This window comes from Coptis chinensis, chromosome 3 (assembly GCF_015680905.1).
Source record: "Coptis chinensis isolate HL-2020 chromosome 3, ASM1568090v1, whole genome shotgun sequence".
Classification (NCBI taxonomy): domain Eukaryota; kingdom Viridiplantae; phylum Streptophyta; class Magnoliopsida; order Ranunculales; family Ranunculaceae; genus Coptis; species Coptis chinensis.
In genome coordinates this window covers 105,934,703-105,955,346 of record NC_141458.1, presented here as the reverse complement: position 1 = coordinate 105,955,346, position 20,644 = coordinate 105,934,703, and the positions used below count along the sequence as shown (strand labels likewise).

At 37.2% G+C, this 20,644-nt stretch overlaps 1 protein-coding gene and 1 pseudogene across 1 annotated transcript; both read left to right on the top strand.

Moving 5' to 3' along the window:
• The first annotated feature begins 629 nt into the window (after window positions 1–629).
• On the top strand, window positions 630–4,430 carry LOC147512602 (uncharacterized; annotated as a pseudogene).
• Window positions 4,431–15,527: 11,097 nt separating this feature from the next.
• On the top strand, window positions 15,528–20,018 carry LOC147512601 (DNA repair protein RAD51 homolog B-like). Its single transcript, XM_086595627.1, is given in 10 exon segments — window positions 15,528–15,906; window positions 17,137–17,281; window positions 17,401–17,511; window positions 17,625–17,716; window positions 18,102–18,196; window positions 18,274–18,387; window positions 19,240–19,369; window positions 19,560–19,630; window positions 19,632–19,676; window positions 19,758–20,018. Coding segments are annotated over 10 exon segments (1,044 nt in total). The 5' UTR covers window positions 15,528–15,789; the 3' UTR covers window positions 19,882–20,018.
• The last annotated feature ends 626 nt before the right edge of the window (window positions 20,019–20,644 follow it).

Here is a 20,644-nt window from a genome sequence, read left to right as displayed (position 1 = left end):
GTAGCTAATTAAAGGTAACGACGTCTATAGGTTTTTCTCGTGGACGCCACACTTTCTCCAATACAACATTAACAAAAAAAGTTGTTATTTTTAACCACAAGATATCTCATTTAGTAATGCAACATCATACTTAATTATACCAATAACAAAATTTTAACAATGAGATCCTTTAAAATATTAGCATAGATAATTCAATTTTATCGAAAAATAATAATATATTAAGTTATTAACATACAATGACTACATTAGACAATTATAGTGATAAAAAGAATAAATCAAAGTAGACTTTTTGTAACCAATTTAATTTGAAATAAAAGAAGTAACAATTATGCTCTTTCTCAGAGATAAAGTACCTAAGCTATGTAGAAGATTAGGGGTAAAGTTGAAAAGTTAAAAGTGAGATGTCTTATATTGTAGTTTGTCTTTTCTTGAAGTGAATGTCAAAAGTACCCTTCATTAAGTGACTTTCACTTTAAGTTTAAGGGTTTGAAAGTTTATTAGTTGTTGTATTAGTGAAAGTTTAAGTTCTTAGAAACAAATCTGATAAGTTGGTGTAGCATGTGTACTGTTTTCGTTTGTGATGTCAAAACTGATTGTATAATTATTATCTTGTAGTAGGAAACACGAAAATGGATAAGAGTTGGATACAATTGCCAAATAGGTTTTGGCCAGCGTATAAAAAAGGAATTCGGGATTTTATTGATATTGCTCGTGGTCATGTAAACAGTGCGGGCAGGACTAGGTGTCCATGCAAAGAGTGCAAAAATAGGAATTACAAGCACATCAATGAGGTAAATGATGATCTAGAAAGGTTAGGCATGGACAAGAAGTATACTCGTTGGGTGTTTCATGGAGAAGAATATGAGGAATTAAGTGATGATGATGATGACGACGATGATGATGGCAATGGTGTTCAAATGGTAAATTTTGATGGGTTAGATGACATGATTGAAGATTTACAAGCTTCAACACATGTTGATAATTTGGAGCCTCACGTGGAACATGGGGAATCCAGAGATGATGATGCATTGAATGCAACAGAAGGTGAAGGTGGCTTTAACAGCAATGGAGGAAATGTAGATCCATATGATGACCTTTTGAGGGAAGCACGCCAACCTTTGTATCCAGGTTGTAAGATTTCTAATTAAGTTAGATTATCTTGTGAAATTGCTTCACTTAAAGATAATCAATCGCTGGAGTAACAAATCGTTCACTATGATTCTCCAGTTGATTAAAATCGGATTGCCTGAAGGTGAGACACTACCAAAATCTCATTACGAGGCGAAGACATTAATGCATAATCTAGGACTTGGTTATATCCCAATACATGCATGCAAGAATGATTGCATGTTGTTTTGGAAAGAAAATGACAGTCTTCAAAATTGTCTCGAATGTGGGGAGTCAAGGTATAAAGTTTGTGAAGGCAAGACTAAAAAAATACCACAAAAAGTGTTGCATTACCTTCCACTTAAACCAAGACTCAAGAGGTTGTTTATGTCGAGGGTTACTGCTGCAGATATGAGATGGCACAAAGAAAAACATGATCGGGAGGAGAATGTACTAAGGCACCCAGCAGATTCTCAAGCTTGGGGCGATTTTGATAAGGAACATGAGTGGTTTTCCAATGATCCTCGCAATGTTCGCTTGGGTCTTGCAACTGATGGATTTAACCCATTTGGAAATATGAGTAGCCAATACAGTATGTGGCCTGTAATGGTGATACCATATAATTTACCACCGTGGAAGTGTATGAAAGAACCGTTCACCTTCATGACGTTACTTATTCCAGGACCTTCATCACCTGGGAATGATATCGATGTCTATTTATGACCTTTGATTGATGAACTTAAAGAGTTATGGAAAGATGGGGTGGAGACTTATGATGCAGTGGCAAAGAAAATATTTCGGTTGCATGCTGCAGTGTTATGGACTATAAATGATTTTCCCGCATACGGTAATTTATCTGGTTGGAGTACCAAGGGCAAACTAGCTTGCCCTAATTGTAACAAGGATACAGTTTCCATGTATTTGAAGAATGGACGAAAGTTGTGTTATATGGCAAATCGTCGTTTTCTGCCGCTAAGGCATGCTTGGAGAACTCGTGGCAAACAATTATTTGATGGAAATAGGGAGAGCAGGTTGCCACCTAAAGAGTTGTCTAGGGATGAATTGTTATCACAAGTGAACTATGTAGAACCCCTTCAGAAATTTGGAAAGCCTAAAAAAAAAAAAAAACGTACCGAGATGGAGTTGAACTGGACAAAGAAGAGCATATTTTTTTAGTTACCCTATTGAAACACTCTTAAGCTGCGACACAACCTTGATGTTATGCATGTTGAAAAGAACATTTGTGACAATGTTGTGGGGACATGCTAGACCTAGATAGCAAAACAAAAGATTCAGTAAAAGCTCGATTAGATTTGGCCGCATTGGGTATAAGAAAAGAGTTGCATCTAATCCCAAGAGGTGATAAGTTTGTAATACCCCCGGCATGTTACACATTGTCATCTTCAGAGAAAAAATCTTTTTGCGAGTGGCTGAAGTCGGTGAAGTTTCCTGATGGCTATGCGTCTAACATTTCTCGATGTGCAAATGCTAAAGATGGTAAGATAACAGGAATGAAAAGTCATGACTGTCATGTGCTCTTACAACAACTTCTCCCGATTGCAATACGTGGTTTCTTGTCGAAGGATGTAGCCATTGCATTGATTGAGTTGGGCCTGTTCTTCAAAGAGTTATGTTGCAAGACGCTAAAATTGGAAGTACTTGAGAAGATGGAAAAAGACATTGTAGTTATACTTTGTAAGATCGAGCAAATATTTCCTCCTGCATTTTTTGATGTAATGGTTCATTTGGCTGTCCACTTGCCGCGTGAGGCGATACTTGGAGGACCGGTGCAGTATAGGTGGATGTATCATATTGAAAGGTAAGGCATATGACTTGCAATTCATTTAACGTGAAATTAGCATTTTAAAGTTAAAATTTTTATTATACATTAATCATATATGTGTGATTTGTAAACAGGTATCTACACACGCTAAAACAATATGTTCGAAATAAGGCTCGCCCCGAAGGTTCAATTGCTGAAGCATACGTTGACAATGAATGTCTCACGTTTTGCTCCATGTATCTTCAAGGAATTGAAACTCGGTTCAATCGTGAAGAAAGAAATTATGATGGTGGTAATGAGAATCAAAAGACAGGATTTGATATTTTCACACAGAATGTTCGACCATTTGGAGCTTATACAAATATCATTCTCGAACCAAAGGATCGAGACAAGGCTCATTACTATGTGTTGAATAATACAGAGGAGTTATCAACTTATTTAGAGTAAGTTCTACTGCATTTAACTTATCAATTCTGTTTTATACATTTTAAGCCACTTTAAGTTGTTAAGTTTATGTGTTTGATATGCATGTAGTCAACACATGACAGAGCTTCAAATGGAAAGCTCACGCAACTTGCCTGAGAGACAAGAAATGTTGTTTCCTAGTTGGTTTGAAAAACGTGTAAGTGTTTGTACTATTTATTTTAATGTTATTGTTATGAACCGAAATAGTATGCTAATTATGCTTTACTGATTTGGTGTACATTTTTATGAATAGATGCAAATATTACGCAATGAGAACTCTCCTGAAGCTACCGATGAATTGTATTCATTGGCATGTGGACCTGATACACGTGTGAAACGTTATAGTGGTTGCATTGTTAATGGGATTAGGTTTCACACCAAAGATCGAGAGAAAAATCTTTGAACCCAAAATAGTGGTGTTACTTGTAAAGGAGAACACCAAGGAAAAAGAGACCGACTTTTACGGTATTTTGACCGATGTTTTGAAGTCAGCTTATCTATTCGGGAGAGAGTTTATCTTTTCAGATGTGATTGGTATGATGTTGGTAATAGAAGGACAGGAATACAAACGGATGGTTTTTTCACTAGTATTAATACCTCCAAGACGTGGTATAAAGATGACCAGTTTGTCTTAGCCACACAAGCATGCCAAGTTTTTTATGTCGATGATACCAAATTGGGTAGTAGTTGGCAAGTTGTGCAAAAGACAAAGCCTAGAAATGTGTTTGATGTTCCAGAGAGGGAAGAAGAGATTGAAGCAGGAGGCACTGATGAGGCATATCAACAGGAGGAGCATACAGGGATGGATTTGGATAATGTCCAACATGATGAAACACATGAAGCTAGTAGCAATGGAATCCAAAATGAACCTATAACACCCATACAACTAAATAGAGACGATATGGACCCAAATGAAGTTGATGCCAACGAGGTCGTGACTGCTATGGAAAGTTGCCTTCATGACAATACCATTGTTGATGAGGAAACTGAAGAAGAGGATGATGATACATTAATGGATTATTGTTCAGAGGAAAAAGTTGTCATATCGAGTGATGATGACACGGACGTAGATTGAATATTTTTTTAGTAACTTCATTATCCATTTTGTTATTGAATGGAGAGCTTTATCTTAGATTTTATCTTGTTTTTCCATTGAGTAGAAATACTATATTAAACCTGATTTTTCTAGCATGTGTTTCATTTTTGGATATGTTGCATACTATATTAAACCTGATTTTTATCATTCATGAATTCTTTCTTTCATATTCATGTTATATCTGTTTCTATAGTTATGGTACCTGGTCTAAATCGACCCTCGAGGGCACAATCTATTTCACAACCTCAGTCTGTGGTTAACGAGGTGAATGGTTCGAGTGTCGGTAAGATTATAATTAATGGTTTTGTGTAATTCGTTAGTTAGTTCAAATAAAATGTCGTGGAAGCTCATACTTTTTTGTTTAACAGCTCCATTTAAGAAGAAAAGAGGTAAGGTTGTGAATCAGAAAGTCATAGACTACAAAGACGTTACTGGTCAGAAACCAAGGATAGAAATTCAACCAGGTAATACTAGACCTGTGGGGAAGTGGAGTGCTCAATTTGTCAGGGAGATTGGCCTAGTTCTTGGCGACCGACACAGTCCTCTTTACTCGCCATGATTGGAGTAAAGTGGGAGAGGAAGTGAGAAAACCATTACGCGGACCGTGATTCGGTAATGGAGTTTTATGTTTTAGCTATATGATATACCATAATTATTTTATGTAACTTTAAACTACATTTCTTGTTAGGAAAAATTGGATGTGGATATGCACCTTCCACATGTGAAGTACGCTGTGGACGCAATATTAGGGGCACGTTTAAGAGGATTTAGGTGTAATCTTCACAAGCATTATAGGAGTTTCAGAAATGATGGAGTCACACGATCACACCCTTATAGTGGCTTGGCACAAGAAAAATGGAATGCGTGTTGTGATTGCTTTAGAAAAGAAGATTTCAAGGTAATATACTTTATTGTGCTAATTAGGAAACTGCTATGTATTGAATTATACTTAAGGGTTGTGTTGATTTCTTAAAGAAAAACTACATACTCGTTGTAATTTTATGTTTTAGCTTGGTCTGTCTTTCTATTTGGATGATGTAAGGAGTACTTAATTTATTGGATTTTGAATGAGTTCAATTTAATGTTTTTGTTGGCATTGCTTTTGATATTGTATTCATTTTATTGCAGAAAATTAGCGAGCAAAATTCAAATAATCGGCAAAAGCTCGAAACAAACCATTGTGGTGGTTCAAAGTCATTCCTAGGATACTTGGAGGAATCTGTAACTTTCTTTATTTACATACATTGGGTTGCTTTTTCGCAGTTTGATATTATTTGAAGTAAATTATAAAGGGATATGTTTTCAAATCTTTACAGCGTGACTCTGAGACTCAGGAACCTATTGGAAAGATCGAATTCTATCGTCGAACCCACTTTAGCAATAGTAAGGGATGGACTAGTCTCATTGCTGAACAAAACTATGTAAGTAAATTTACTTGTACCTAGCTTTACCATGGTGTACTTATAGTTCGATATATTTATGCCCAATTTAAACTTATAGGACCGAATGCGACAACTTAAAGCTGAGTCTGAAGTAGAAGGTGCTGAGCCAAAGACTGAGGATGAAATTTTTATTATAGTATTAGGTGTAAGGTCTGGATACTCCAATGGCCTTGGGCATGGGGTCCTGCCATAGTCATCTAGAAGGCTGGCATCCCTTCATTTAGAGGAGGAAGTGCAAAGGAGGAGGGCTGAGGAAGCTGAAAAGCGTAACGAGGAGCTCACTGCTGAAATGATATCTCAAAGAAGTCAAATAGAGGAGATGGCGGTCCGTCAAGCTAGGTTTGAGGCTTGGATGTTGCAAGTCAATGCTAGTTCTTCATGGTACGTATGAGCTGTTTGCATTAAATTGATTGGTTGCATGCCTGATCGAGTAACTCCTTTTGAGATATTTTGTGTTTGTGATTTATACTAGTCTGCGAAAACTATACGTGTATCCTTTTTCCTCGAACTTTTTCTATATTACCTCGTAATTTATACTAGGCAGTATCGAGAGATGGCGACTCTATGAAATTCTTATAGGTCTAGCTGCTCTAAATAAAGTAAAGCCTAGAGGCAGGGCAGTGCACTAGTTTAACTGTCAGATGCTAGTTTTAGTCATTCAGAGCTAGTTTCAAACTAGCTAATGATATGTACTAAGCTAGTTTCAAGTCTAGCAACTGTAAAGAGAGTAAAGCCTAGAGGCAGGGCAGTGCACCAGTTTAACTATTAGATCCTAATTTCAGAGCTATGTCATGCATCCCTAACGAATGGTATTTCCTTAAAGAATGATCAGTGATTTTGATTGCCTGGCCGCCCTTCTAGACCTGCATATGCTCAACTTTTTGTACACGACCTTGTACCATCCCTTGTCCAAGTCATTCAGAGCTAGTTTCAAACTAGGCACTGATGCATTCTCTTTTTTCAGACTGTCTTCACAAATTGTCATATGCATTCTCTTTTGTAGTAGATTTTGGTAGAAAGGAACGAAACATTAGTAGTTGTCTTGCCCTGATTTTGTCAGATGCATTCTCTCTTGTAGTAGTTGTCTTGTAGTAGTTCTCTCTAGAGATACTTGGGCTTAAGGGAGCTAGTAAGTTTGTAACTGCAAAACTTTGATGGCCACTGCTGTCCCATCCCTTAAGACCCCTTGGTAGACGTTCCCGAAGCTACCTGACCCGATAAGTTTCCCTTCATCAAACCCTCTAGTATCCTTTGAGAGTTCTTTATAAGTGATTCTGGGGAAGTTGAATTTCAGTTCTGGCGCTGACATGCTAAACAACCCATCTTTCTTGGTGGAAATTATTCCTTTGATGTATCGATGTCCAATTGACCTGCCTCTTTTTGTGTGTTTAGATGTGGTGTATGGATGATGTAGATAGATGTGGTATGGTCGTTGAACAAAAGAGAAGCGTATCAAAACCTAATTATCCCTCAATGAGTAAAGGATGAGTAGGGTATCGTTCCACTTTTAAGTGTATGTTTATATGAAGGACAGGACTGGAAAGGGGGTTTGAGGGATTAAAAACTAATATTGTAGAGATTGTAGATTCTAATTCTAAACTAAGCTAAACTAACTAAACTATTGAGAATTTATAAGAGAGAGAATTCAAGAGATTAGAATCCACCAATACTTTTAATCTATGACCTTCTGCTTCATGGTTGTTCTTACAAGTAGACTACAATTAGGCAATCGAGCGAGTGCCGATGCCCTTTGATCTAAACATCGTTAACAATTAACTCTACTTAAGGTTGTTCTTATGTTTATGCTATTAATATCTTCTTTCCTTTTATGTAAGCTCGGGCAGCCATTCAATGTATTACCAAGAGCAACATCAAGGAGTACTTCCTAATAGGGCAGCCATTCAATGAATCACCACTTAAGGCAAACACAAAGAATACTTCCCTGGTCAAATCCCCCGAGCTACCCCTTCTAAGGCAACACAAAGAATACTTCCCTAACTCTAAAGAATTACACTACTAGAAGAAAAGTAAATAACACTAGCATGATATTAATATTGCAAAACATAAACCCTATTCTATACTTCCATCCCCTGGCCGGTGTGGGCAATGGAACTAATAACTACAAACATAAAGAACTAACCTGATTGAAGAACACCATGAACCAGAAGAATCATTAAACCTTAAGCACTGGCTTCATCTCCTCCCTTGAAGGAGAAGATTAGCCTTCCATATAGAAGGAAGAACACGAAGAACGAGAAGAAGAAGAGTCGAAGAACATAAGACTAGAAAGACTAATTTATTAAGACTCAGCTAGTTAAAACCGATCTTTTATTATTAATCTCTCTCTGCCTCAAGTTAAGGAGACAAGAATATAAGTGAATTGGCCAATTACATGAGGCACTTAGGTCCTCTATTTATAGGGGTTACAGTGAGTTCTAGAAGCATTCCAAACCGTCATTTGTTTCCTAATACAAATAGGTTTCTTTCAGAGTCCGACTTCGTCTTCAAAACTGAGAAGGAATTGACCACAGTGTCGATTCATGCATCTGGACGCATTATCCATGCGTCCCAGACTTAATCAATGCGTCTGGACGCTCGATCTATGCGTCCCAGACGCAATCAATGCGTCACGGGCGCCGATACATCGTCCCCGCAGCGTAAAGCCGATTTTCTCTTACGCTCTATCCTTCTATCCTCTTTTGCGGGCTTTGGTCCAAGCAACGAATCCTTTGGCCTTGGGCTTCCAAATAGACTTTAAAATAGGTCCAAGTCGCATCTTTAATAGCTCCAATTCCTTGGCCTTCTCCATGATTGTCCACGGACCTCCCATGTGATCCTTAATGCTCCGAATTGCTTCGTTTTACCCCATTTTCTCTAATATTCTACAAAACTCTATTTTTCACCTCTAGAATCTTAAAACATAACTTACAAACACTATTAATCCACTAAGATGGCTAAACAAGAGGCATAATCGAGGGTTAAATAGCACTTTTTGAGCACTTATCACCAATCCAACAAAATATGGTAAATTAATAGTAACAACTGCCTGTTCTTTGAAAGTAATATCTCAAGTGTCTAAGGGTTGAATACTATGTATGCTAGTCTTCTGGTACAATTTAAGGAAGAATGATCTAGGAAAATGCACTTTTATCCACTCTGGGAAAAAATCTTACGGATTTACCTACTATGCCTTGCTCTTTTTTGAGAATATGTCTAAGTTATTGTGATTTTTAAGTTCAGTACAAACAAACCCTGGCACAAAATGCTTGATACATGACGTAAACAGACACAAACGTCCACTGGCCTGATCAGCCTTTGCATTTTGTCATCATCACTTACCATAATTTACCAGGGTATCAAGCATTGCTCTTTAATTAAGTGTAATGCACTGTTTTGTGGACCATATTATATTCAACTTGGGTTTCTGCCAAGAGATATTGCAAAGTGGGTAGCTCCATTATGTGATGCTAGTTTTTTTTGTTTCTCTGCGTATATATATATCTAAAAGTAGTACTTGCAACTGCTTTGGAAGGAAGCAACAACAAAGTACAACTGATAATGTATGTCTCACAGGCATGTCCTATATCCGATGGGACCCTAGTTTGACCACATAAAAATATTTGCATGATTACTTGCATTTTTGCTTCAATCTTCTTTTAATTTGGATAATTATACTTACTAATGTCTCTTTTCTTTTCCAATTTGTTGTTTGTATCAGATTGGCAAATTGGTTGGCGGTATATTGATAAAGAAAACTTGGGTGGATGTTGTTCGAATCGGCAGATTATGGGAATTTGGCCAAAATCTTATTTTTTGAAGAACTAATATTATTTAGTTGATGGCTTTGAAGATTTTGTAATTCAGTATATTGGAAGAGACTAATTGTATGGATGCTCAAATAATGATTTTGGATGATCTTAATTAATGAAATATATTTTGCTATAATTTATTGTGAATGAATACATCTGATCGGTGTTTTTAGTTTAATCATAAATTGTATTGGGCAGGTTTATATAAATTGAAATGATTCAAAATAATGCGTAATACCTATTATATATATGAGTAAACCCATTTGCAATGCCAAGCTCGTTGTAAAAGAATTAGGGTGCTGCAAATGTGTTTAAACAATTACCAACACATACATTTGGTGCGGCTAAAACCACTAGCAGGGGTAGCTAAAAACACACTTTTGGCAACGCCTTTGGGGCAACTAATGGTTTAAACCTTTTGCGACAAAGACCTAGGGGCAGCTAAAAACACACTTTTGGCAACGCCCTTGGCGCAGCTAATGGTTTAAACCTTTTGTGACAAAGACCTGTAGCTAATGCTTTGCTTCTTTTGTGACGCCAGAGGGTGCAACTAAAAGTAACCCTTTTGCAACGCTAGCAGGTGCAGCTAAAAAGAACATTTTGCAACGCCAATCGCTGCAAATAGTTTAAATATTTTAAAAATCATTTTAGTTTGGCAAAATACTTTAGCAATGCTAATAAAGTAATAGCAATGGGACAAGGCGATGCAATAACCTTCAAGCTTTTGCGACGCCAATTGTTGCGTCTTCATTTAGCTTTTGTGACCCAATTTTTTGCAGCGCCTTTGTGACGCCCACATTGGCGTTGCTATTGATCATTGGCAGCGCTTTTTCGTACTTGTAGCGACACCAGATGGCGTTGCAATTGAGCCTTTCTGTTGTAGTATACACTATACCGCATTGGAATTTGTGCGAGTACAAGCTATATCATCCAAATTCATAGGTCATTCTCTATACAAGTATACACTATACTGCATTGGAATTTGTGCGAGTACAAGCTGTATTATATTTTACTAAGAGAAAGTGGCGCGCCTTGAGCAAATGCTTAGGTAGATGCCTCTTTCCTTTTAATCGATGGTTTAGAAACAGTTTAGTTCGATATGTGATCTATATATAAGGTTTTTCTTTGCAAGCTAAAGAGTTAATTAATACTCAATGCTAGGTTATCACAGGCGTTATTCATTGATTGATATGGTGGTGTTTACTTGACTATCCATATATAGGTATAAATTTTCAAGGTCATTTTTTCTTTGGAATTTTTTTGCTTTTGGTATAATCATAGGCATGAACACAAAGCCTATGAGATTCATGTACATGATTATATGTTAATTATATAGGCTTTGTTCATCCATTTTGAAATAGCGAATTCTCAATACACAGGACAACAAATTGGTCGTGTAAACAATTTTGGATTGAGTTTTACTCATGGTATATATAGGCATCAAAGCTGCCTATTATCTATAATCTATTGTCGATTTTGCTTTAATATTATTGTGATTTCGTGCTCATATCTATAAACCACAATTTGGGTTTTAAGTCTGTTAATTAATACTCTTGCCTTATACTTTTGTTTAGATATATGTCATAGCCCATATGCCAATTTCAAAATGCTAATGTGAGTTGTAACCTGTAGGTATATACTTGCATAATTTCACAAAAAATAATAATTGAAAACTAAACTATGATGGCATTCTCATCAATAAGTTTTATTTTTCATTCAAGTGCAGAGCACGTGCATATTTGCTAGTATATATATATAAAGATTCTACACTATGCTGGTTCATCCTCATCAATAATGGTATTCAAGTGCTTTCTTGGATGGTCATTTATATGATTTGGACTGCAAGGATGGGTGCAAGCTGAGGATCTACAACTCGGATACAGATTCTTGGAGCAAGCACATTGATAGCAAGCTGCACATGGGTAGTTCCCGGGCATTGGAGGCAACAGCACTTCTCCCTTTGAATGGGAAACTTTGTATCATTCGTAATAACATGAGGATAACTATGGTGGATGTCTCTAAGTCTGATAATGCAGGGGAGGTCATAGCTGACCAGCTGTGGGAGACTATTGCTGGAAAGGGGCAGTTCAAAAATTTTGTTGCGAATCTCTGGTCAAATTTTGCTGGTCGTAACCGCTTGAAGTGTCACATTCTTCATTGTCAGGTTCTTCAAGCTTAAACTCCCTACTGACACACTACATAAAAGGTTATTCTGTTCGGTTGGCATGCATCAGCTCAATATTAAGTGTGGAACGGGAATAGCTTCTGCTGTACTGGCAACTTTTCATTCATTTGAAGCCTTGTAATTTCTGCACTTCAACAGATACTTGATCAGCGTTATGTACACTCCCCACTCTATATTTTGAAAGATGCTTATATCCAATCTGTCTTAGAAAATTGAAGTACTCTCTACAGCGCAAACAGTTGCAAAAGGCCAATTGCTGGTTCTTGTATTATTAGCTTAGTGCATTGGTGTTTAAAGTTTCAAATGTATGTAAATTGGCTTCTCCGTCTTTTGGTTTTCCTTTTTTCTATTTTTATTTTCTCCCTAAATATATCAAATATTAGTTAGGGAGCAAGCCAATGGGGTAAGGGAAGGTGTTAGAGATGCTCGCCTTGAGAAAACAGTACAAGCAGGTGATTAGCAGCATGAAGCACATCGACCGTAATTACGCAATACCACTGGGCGACCCATACAAGCAGCGGACCACCACTAAAATTCACGAACTGTCAAGGAGAAACCAAGAACCTATTGCATAAAGTCCCTCTTCCTCATCCTTCTCGTCGTCCGATCCAAACCTAGACTTAAACCCCTCTCTTACCTTTCAACCACCGAACCCTTTCTGCGTCTACGATTTTATGCCATGTTCTAAATTGATATAAAAGATATTGATGTTAAGTGTCCCTTTCCTTTATGACGCTTAACGAGTTATCCAACAATTTTTAAGCAAAGAAATGATCTCGCTAACGTAATCAGATGCATCGAGTTAGAACTTAAAAGCACTGTACGTATTACCACTCAAACACTACCTTGCTGTTTAGACAGGTTCTTATGGTCATGAATAAATGGTAATGCATCCAATAGATTATTAGACAACTTGATAAGCTTTAATAAGCCTAGCAGTCCTTCCCAATTCCTGTCAGATACAACTAGGTGAACCATTTTGATCAGTTCATAAAACAAGCTTGGTTCAGAATCTTATAGCTTAAACCATATTCAGACTGCAAGAATTAAAGCATATAGATAGCTGCACAGAATTCTATCAAAGGATAAACAATGATACAAAAGAAAGAAACAGAGAAAAAGTCGTAAGAAATCGGAATACAGACTAGAAAGTAGTAACTTTAACTCACCATGCCGCCCATGGAGAACTCACTCTGGCGATTTTCCAAGGTAACTTGGCAGCAAAGAAATTAAGTTTTGAGTCCGAATTGGAGAAGTACGTGAAATGGATGTTGCATAGAAATTAAGCAGAACAATCCTTATTTTTCGCTTGGAGAATAAGAGTTTGTTGGGAAAATACTCGTTATATGATTTTGATTAGGAGTTCGATCAATATTAGTGTTGAGAGACTTGATCAAATGGATGAAGAGGACATCAATATAATGATGAGAAACTAATCGGATGGATAAAAGGACACCAACACATTTCGGAATCACCAGACAAGATTAGTCACCGATTGACATGGAGATCAAACGGCCAATGGTAATTGCTTGGAGAAAACAATAGCTTACAGAAGTACAAACTAACGTACTCTTCTCGATACCTCTTCTAACTAGGACATGTAGAAATGCCGACATCACCACCCCACCAAGTGTACGTACCTCTATAAATATACGACCACCTTATATCCTTTCTCACAAAAGCCTCTACAAGCTATAGCTAGGTTTAAGTACAAGCAAAACTCATTAGGTTGAAGGCAGATTATAGAAGAAGAAGTCAGAGTTGTTTGCTAGTATAGAAAAAAAGTGATATTTTGTTTACAAGTAAAGATGATCATCCACGTCGGATTTCGTTTTGTTCCTAGCGACAATGATCTCATATGTCACCTACGGGAGAAAGTTTATGGAGAAGGTCCACAAGGGATAATGAAGAACATCATTGTGGAACGTGATCTTTATGGAAGCGAATCGCCAACGGAAATATTCAATGGGACTACGGCGACAGAGTTATATTTTTTTACAGTCCTCAAGAAGAAATTTGGTCATGGAGTGAGAATGGATAGAACCGTCCGTGGAAAAGGAACGTGGACGGCACAGTACAATGGCAAAATAGAGGGAGGATGCAAAATCCCGGCCATTTATGACCCGAATGATAAATCTGTAGAAATAGGATATCGGAAAAATCTGAGTTTTACGCCAAAAGGTGAGAAAGCAAGGTTCGTAGTGAATGGTAAGAAAGAAAGTTGGGTAATGCATGAGTACACTTTGAAAGAATATCCACCTGGCAAAGACGTTTTCGCTCTTTGTAGGATCAGCAAGGGAAGGAGCGATAACCGCGCATCTTCAAGTTCATGTGCCTCTGTTTCTTCTGATGGGCTAGAGGAGAATGATGAATACCAACCAAGAGAAAAACGTCCCAGGACAACTACAGCATTGGCGTCCGTACCAATGTCCCCTTCAACAACATCAGCTTTCAATGAGGGAGTAACGACAAGTCCGACAAACAGTTATGGGAATTTGTTGCGGCAAGACCATAATCAGTTGTCAGCGTCATGTATGTCCAGTATGCCTATGCAACAACCCAGCCTTGGAAAGAACGCGTCTCAAGAGGCTCCTCAACCCAATGATACGTCTAATAACCTTGATTCATTATTAGATAATATACCTATGGCGAACCTAGACTCTGTGAAGTCATATCTGGCAGACGACTCATTAGGATCAACTTCAGGAGTGGTCGCAGTGCCATTGGATGGCGGACTTATGCAACAAGCTGGCGATGAAAATTTTGCGTCTCAAGAGGCTCCTGAGCCCAGTGATATGCTTGATGACGCCTATGATCCTTCAATATTTTGTGAAGACCTTGATTGGAATTCTATGCACCTCGGTGAACTTCCAGCGCTCCAACAGGATCCTCAACCTGTTAATATGCTTACGGACTTCAGTGAACTTCTATTCGAAGAGGATCCTCAACCTGTTAATATGCTTATGGACTTCAGTGAACTTCTATTCGAAGAGGATCCTCAACCTGTATAATATGCTTGGCGGCAACAGCAACGTTGATTCGACATTATTACACGATATGTTGATGCCGAATTTTTCCTAAACGCTATTTACTTGTAACTAGGAAATGTACAAAAACATGTTTATATTATAACATGAAAGAGTTCAATGTTTTGTTGATTGAAGAATAAGATCTTAAATTTTTTTCTATGATTAATTTTTTTCAAGTTATTATATGTCTTTCGTTTATGTATGCATTACTACAGTTAACCAACATTTTATCAAAAAGTAGTTAAGCAATGTTCATTGTATATCTTCAAATCGTAAATGTAGATTGGGAAATGTCCATAAGTTTGACACGCATCTAATTACCATCACAACTTGTACTCAGCAAATGTTTAAACAGTTTGTCACAACATCTTGGTTACATGAAAAAACTGGTTGCGCGATCTTTGTTTACTTGTGAAAATTTTGCCTGGAAGCTGTTATTAACGTCTGGAATGGGAAGCTTTGTATCATTCGTAATAACATGAGCATAACAATGGTGGATGTCTCTAAGTCTGATAATGCAGCAGTGGGAAACCATACCCGTTAAAATGGATTCGGGTTGCATCCCGTACCATTTCCAGCCCTAGATTGAACTTACCTTTCTTGTTTACTTTGGTTCTTCCAGGTTCAAGACATTCAGCAAAACATTCCAATGTAAATAACGTACTGTTTTTCACTTCATAATAGACTATTTTCTTCATACCACGGCAAACAAGCTTTTCAAGAAACAAGACCCAAAAGATTAGACTGGACTCGGGTTGCCCTAATAAAAACACCCGAACTGCTTCAAAAGCAAGCTTTCTCTCTATCCAAAAAGTGTTCTTGGCGCCTTGATCGAAACCCAAAAAATTTCCAACCCCTCTTTTTTAACCACCAATGGCCATGGAGCAGAAGTTTCGCCCTAACAATATGATTGCAGAAGAAGTTGAAGATATGCAGCAAGAACAACAACAACAAGGTCCACCTTGTTTTTTACCTGTTGAGCAGCTTCAGGTATACATTTACTCTTGAATGTTGAAAAATATCGGTTCCTGTATGTTTTTATCGACTATAATGCCTGCCCTTATTTTTAGTCAAGATTGAATCTTTATTGGATTTTGCTGTTAAAATGTTGGTATATGAATATGTGGTGTTCTTTTCTGTTAGAATCTTTATTGGATTTTGGGGTTTTGGTGTTCAATTAGGATTTGGGGTGTGTTCATTCTTGAAAATGGGGTTTTCTTTGAATATTGAGAAATGGGGATTTCTCTGTAGTTCTTGTTTATGCTAAAAATGGGATCCACATAAAGGGAGCTTCTTCAATTCTACAGCGAAATTTCATTTTTGAGTTCTGTTCTGGAATGGGGTTTTCCCATATTTGCTTAACTTTGGATTTGAAGATGAGTGTAGCTATTGAAGTTTGCATATGTTGTATGATTCTGTTGAAGTTTGTCTCTGATCTAGTCCAGTTTGTCACTAGCAAATTAAGTTTGACTCGAATTCTCGTCTGCTGAATTTTTGTTAATGAGCAGCGTGGATTGATATTCTTTTTAATATCTAAAAATGATTTTCACTGTGATGCATCACTATCTGAGGGAAGTTGCACCATCAGAGTGCATTCGATGAACTAGTGTATGTAGTGAATTGCACCTAAGAATCTCAGATGAATGCTTGTGTATTTATTGAACCAGTTACTTGACAGTAATTTAATTAACAATTACTTACATCTATATAATCTCTCGTTTGTGTTCAAGGTAGCCTTCAAAAAAGATATTGAGAAGCAACTTCGACATATCTATCAATTTAAATAAGTTGCTTCACAACATCTTATAGAAGTGTGAGGAATTTAGTATACTATACTGGAAGTAAACGACTGTGATACCTCTTGGCCACAGGATTAGCAAAAGCAGTAACCACAGCATGCTTGTGAAATTTTATTTCTCGCTTTGTATGGTGATATGATAATTGTAGTCCTAATATGGTTTTCCTAATTAAGCATCTGTTTTTTAATGCTAATGTGTTTCTGACTTTCTGTTATATGATCATAGCTGTGTTGTACTACTGATTTGTCAGAAAAGGTCATGTTGGTATACTTTATTCATGGTATACCCTTTTTTCCAAAGACAAACCAGTTTTTCATCTGACAAGGATCTTCTTACTTCTTTTTTGAAAATTTTATTTTATGCTAGGAATGCATACTGTTATCTGAGTATTGTTTTTTCTTTTGTTATTCTTGTACACTAGGCGTCTGGGATAGGATCCCTTGATGTAAAGAAGCTTAAAGATGCAGGTCTGTCAACAGTAGAATCTGTCGCATATTCCCCAAGAAAAGAGCTACTTCAGATAAAAGGAATTAGTGAGAATAAAGTTGACAAAATTATTGAAGCAGGTTCGCATGATCTTATTATTTTTCTTTTCCTCATTATGCTTTACCTGTTTGTTTTTCCTGCTTCATGCATCCATTTATTATTAGCAGTTAATTTCGACTTGTGTCTTCATTTTCAACAGCGTCAAAGTTGGTTCCATTGGGGTTTACTAGTGCTAGCGAGATCCATGCACAAAGACTTGAACTCATTCAGATCACGACTGGATCGGGGGAGTTGGACAAGATTTTAGAGGGTAAGTGTCAAGTCTGTATGATAAAGATTTCGGTTTGATACGCCAAGCAAATGAACCAAAGAAAATGTTAATAAAGTGTCACTGTATTGCTTTAACATGGTACTTCTTAATAGGTGGAATTGAGACCGGCTCTATAACTGAATTGTATGGCGAATTCCGTGGTGGAAAGACTCAATTGTGTCACACTCTATGTGTCACTTGTCAAGTAAGATCTTATGTCTACAAGTCCTTTCTCTGAATTCATCTGAATTAGAAGAGCTAGCAAAGTTCAGTTTTTCAGTTTGATCATTTCCTTTATATAAACATGAAACTAACAATATTCTAGGGAAACCGAGTTGCTTAAAATGGCTAAAATAACAGAGTAACGTATTCGTGAAGAATGGCTTTTTAAAATTAACCATTTACTATTCGAAGTTACCTTTGCACCTATTAGCCAGATGTTTGTCTTTGGCACCAATAATATAAACACAGTCTCTACTTTCAAGATTACAGACATGCTTTTTATTATCATTATTATTATTATTAATCAAAACATCCTATACTCTTTTTTATCAAAAAACTGATATTTGCAAAGCGTGTTGGTGTTCCAGCTTCCTTTAGACCAAGGTGGTGGCCATGGTAAAGCAATGTACATTGATGCAGAGGGGACTTTCAGGCCTCAGAGACTCTTACAAATTGCAGACAGGTGTTATAATGCTACCATTGGAAATGTGTATATTTTTAGAACTTTGATTTAAGGGTACTGATAGTTTCAATTTGCAGGTTTGGAATGAATGGTCCTGATGTTTTGGACAATGTGGCTTATGCTAGAGCCTATAACACTGATCACCAGTCAAGGCTTTTGCTAGAAGCAGCTTCAATGATGGTAGAGACCAGGTCTGTTACTCCCTGGATGCAATTTTTTCTTTTTCAATTCCTTTGGTCAGAAAAAGGGGGATCTTAGTTCTTACATCCTCCTTTCCCAACTTCCATATATTTTGGATGGTGACTTTGTCCAGACCCCTTCTAAAGAGCAAAACAGACTCCACTAAGTCGTGGCTACCAGCACATTTATGGAGGTCATGCAAAGACTATGGGTTTTTTTTTAGACTTCAAAATGATGGAACGTGTAAATTTTAGAGATCCAGATTGCTGTGGAGCATTCATGATGAAGTCAGACTCCTAGTTGATTTTAAGCACTAATTCATTGGTTTACGTAGCTCTGGCCTCAATTTAGCCAATGAGCGTGAAGGTATTTACAATTAAATCAATGAGCAGAACTGAAGTGCATTAATACAATTAGTATGAGTTTTTATGAATATCTTACTTATTAAATGATTATGAATTTTAGGTGTACGGAAAAATAAAATATGGAAGATGCACCAAAAACTTTAATAGTTTTTTTTTTTTAAATTTAAGCTAGGGTTAGGCGGACCCTCACCTGTATTAGATTAAAATGTTCTTACATAGACTTTCCCTTGAGCGTCCTCTTCTACAATGTTTTGAAGGGTACAGTTAAGGGGAGGTACAAAATTGCATAGTCTTACATCATCTGCCTGACTAACAGCGGCTAAGTGATCGGCTGCCCGATTAGTCTCTCTGAATACATGACAAAACTTTAATAGTTAACCCTATGACGAATACTCAATTATGTTAATACTCACCTTCAAAATTATTTAGTTGACTACTCCTTGACTCAACTCAATAGATTGCAAATGGTTAGTTGAGATGTTGGTTTTGTTTGTACAGATTTGCTCTTATGATAGTGGACAGTGCTACAGCTCTTTACAGAACAGACTTTTCTGGAAGGGGGGAGTTGTCAGCTAGGCAGATGCATCTTGCAAAGTTCCTAAGGAGCCTCCAAAAATTGGCAGACGAGGTAGTATATATACATTTGAGATGGATAAATCTCGTAAAGCAAGCTTGTTTGTTTGTGAGATAGAAGTTTGAGTGTTGAATTGTGTACTGGCAAAATAGTTATACCTTGGAATATGTCCTTAGCCTTTGGGTTTATGTTGTTACTATATTGTATTCTTAGCATAAACATGCTCTAACAGTATGGTTTGTAGTTTGGTGTGGCTGTAGTGATTACCAACCAAGTTGTTGCAAAAGTGGATGGTAACATGTTTGGTGGCCCGCAAATCACCTATCGGTGGAAACATTATGGCTCATGCTTCTACGACAAGGTCCGATATTTGCTTCTTTCTACACATGCTTTCTATCGATGATTCATTATGTTGATGGTCTATGATTCCCGTTTTGTCTAGGCTTTCTGTCCGCAAGGGAAAGGGTGATGAGCGCATCTGTAAGGTAATAAGCTCTCCATGTTTGGCTGAAGCAGAAGCACGATTTCAAATTTCTGCAGAAGGTGTTACTGATGTTAAGGAGTGATCCATGCTAACCTGTTACCTCCTGACTTGTTTTGGACAATGAGGTCTTCGACATGTGATCTTCATATCTATTAATGAAGCCACAGATATCCAGATGCTATAGTTCTATTAATGAAGCCACAGATCTCCAGATGCTATAGTGTTGCTGCATCGTATTCTTGAAGACAGATTAGTGGTGTATTTCTATTCATTTGATAATTGATTAAAGATCAGAAGCCCTTAAGTTTTGGTCTCGGGAATATTTTTCTGTTAACCGTTCCATTATGGCTCTAATTAGATGTAGTTGATACTTGATACTGTAAATGGTACCATCACATATGTTGGCTTAAGAGCGTTTTTATAGTGAATGTTACTCTTGGTTGAATGTCCTTATGTTTTGCTTTGGCAGAAATCACCCATAAAAACCGTCTTGTGGCAGGGTAATTTTAACTTGAAAAACTGTCTTCTACTGGGTGGAGCCCATTAGAGGGATCTATTCAAAAGCCGTGTAGGGCCAAAAAAAGTTCAACCCAAATCCATGTGGGCTTTGTGCTCAAACTTTTAAGATCTGCCACAAGCTTCCAATTTGGAATCTGCAAAAATGTCTCTTGCTAGTTTAAACTTTTATTACTTGTATATTTTTGAACTGAGGTCGTTACTTATTGCAACCTGTAGTACACACTACACAGCAACGTCAAATTTCATCGCTTGTATTGCTTCACCTCCTTGTTCTAGTGTCACGGCTACTATAAACTTATTAAATAACAAATAATGTAAGTGGTACG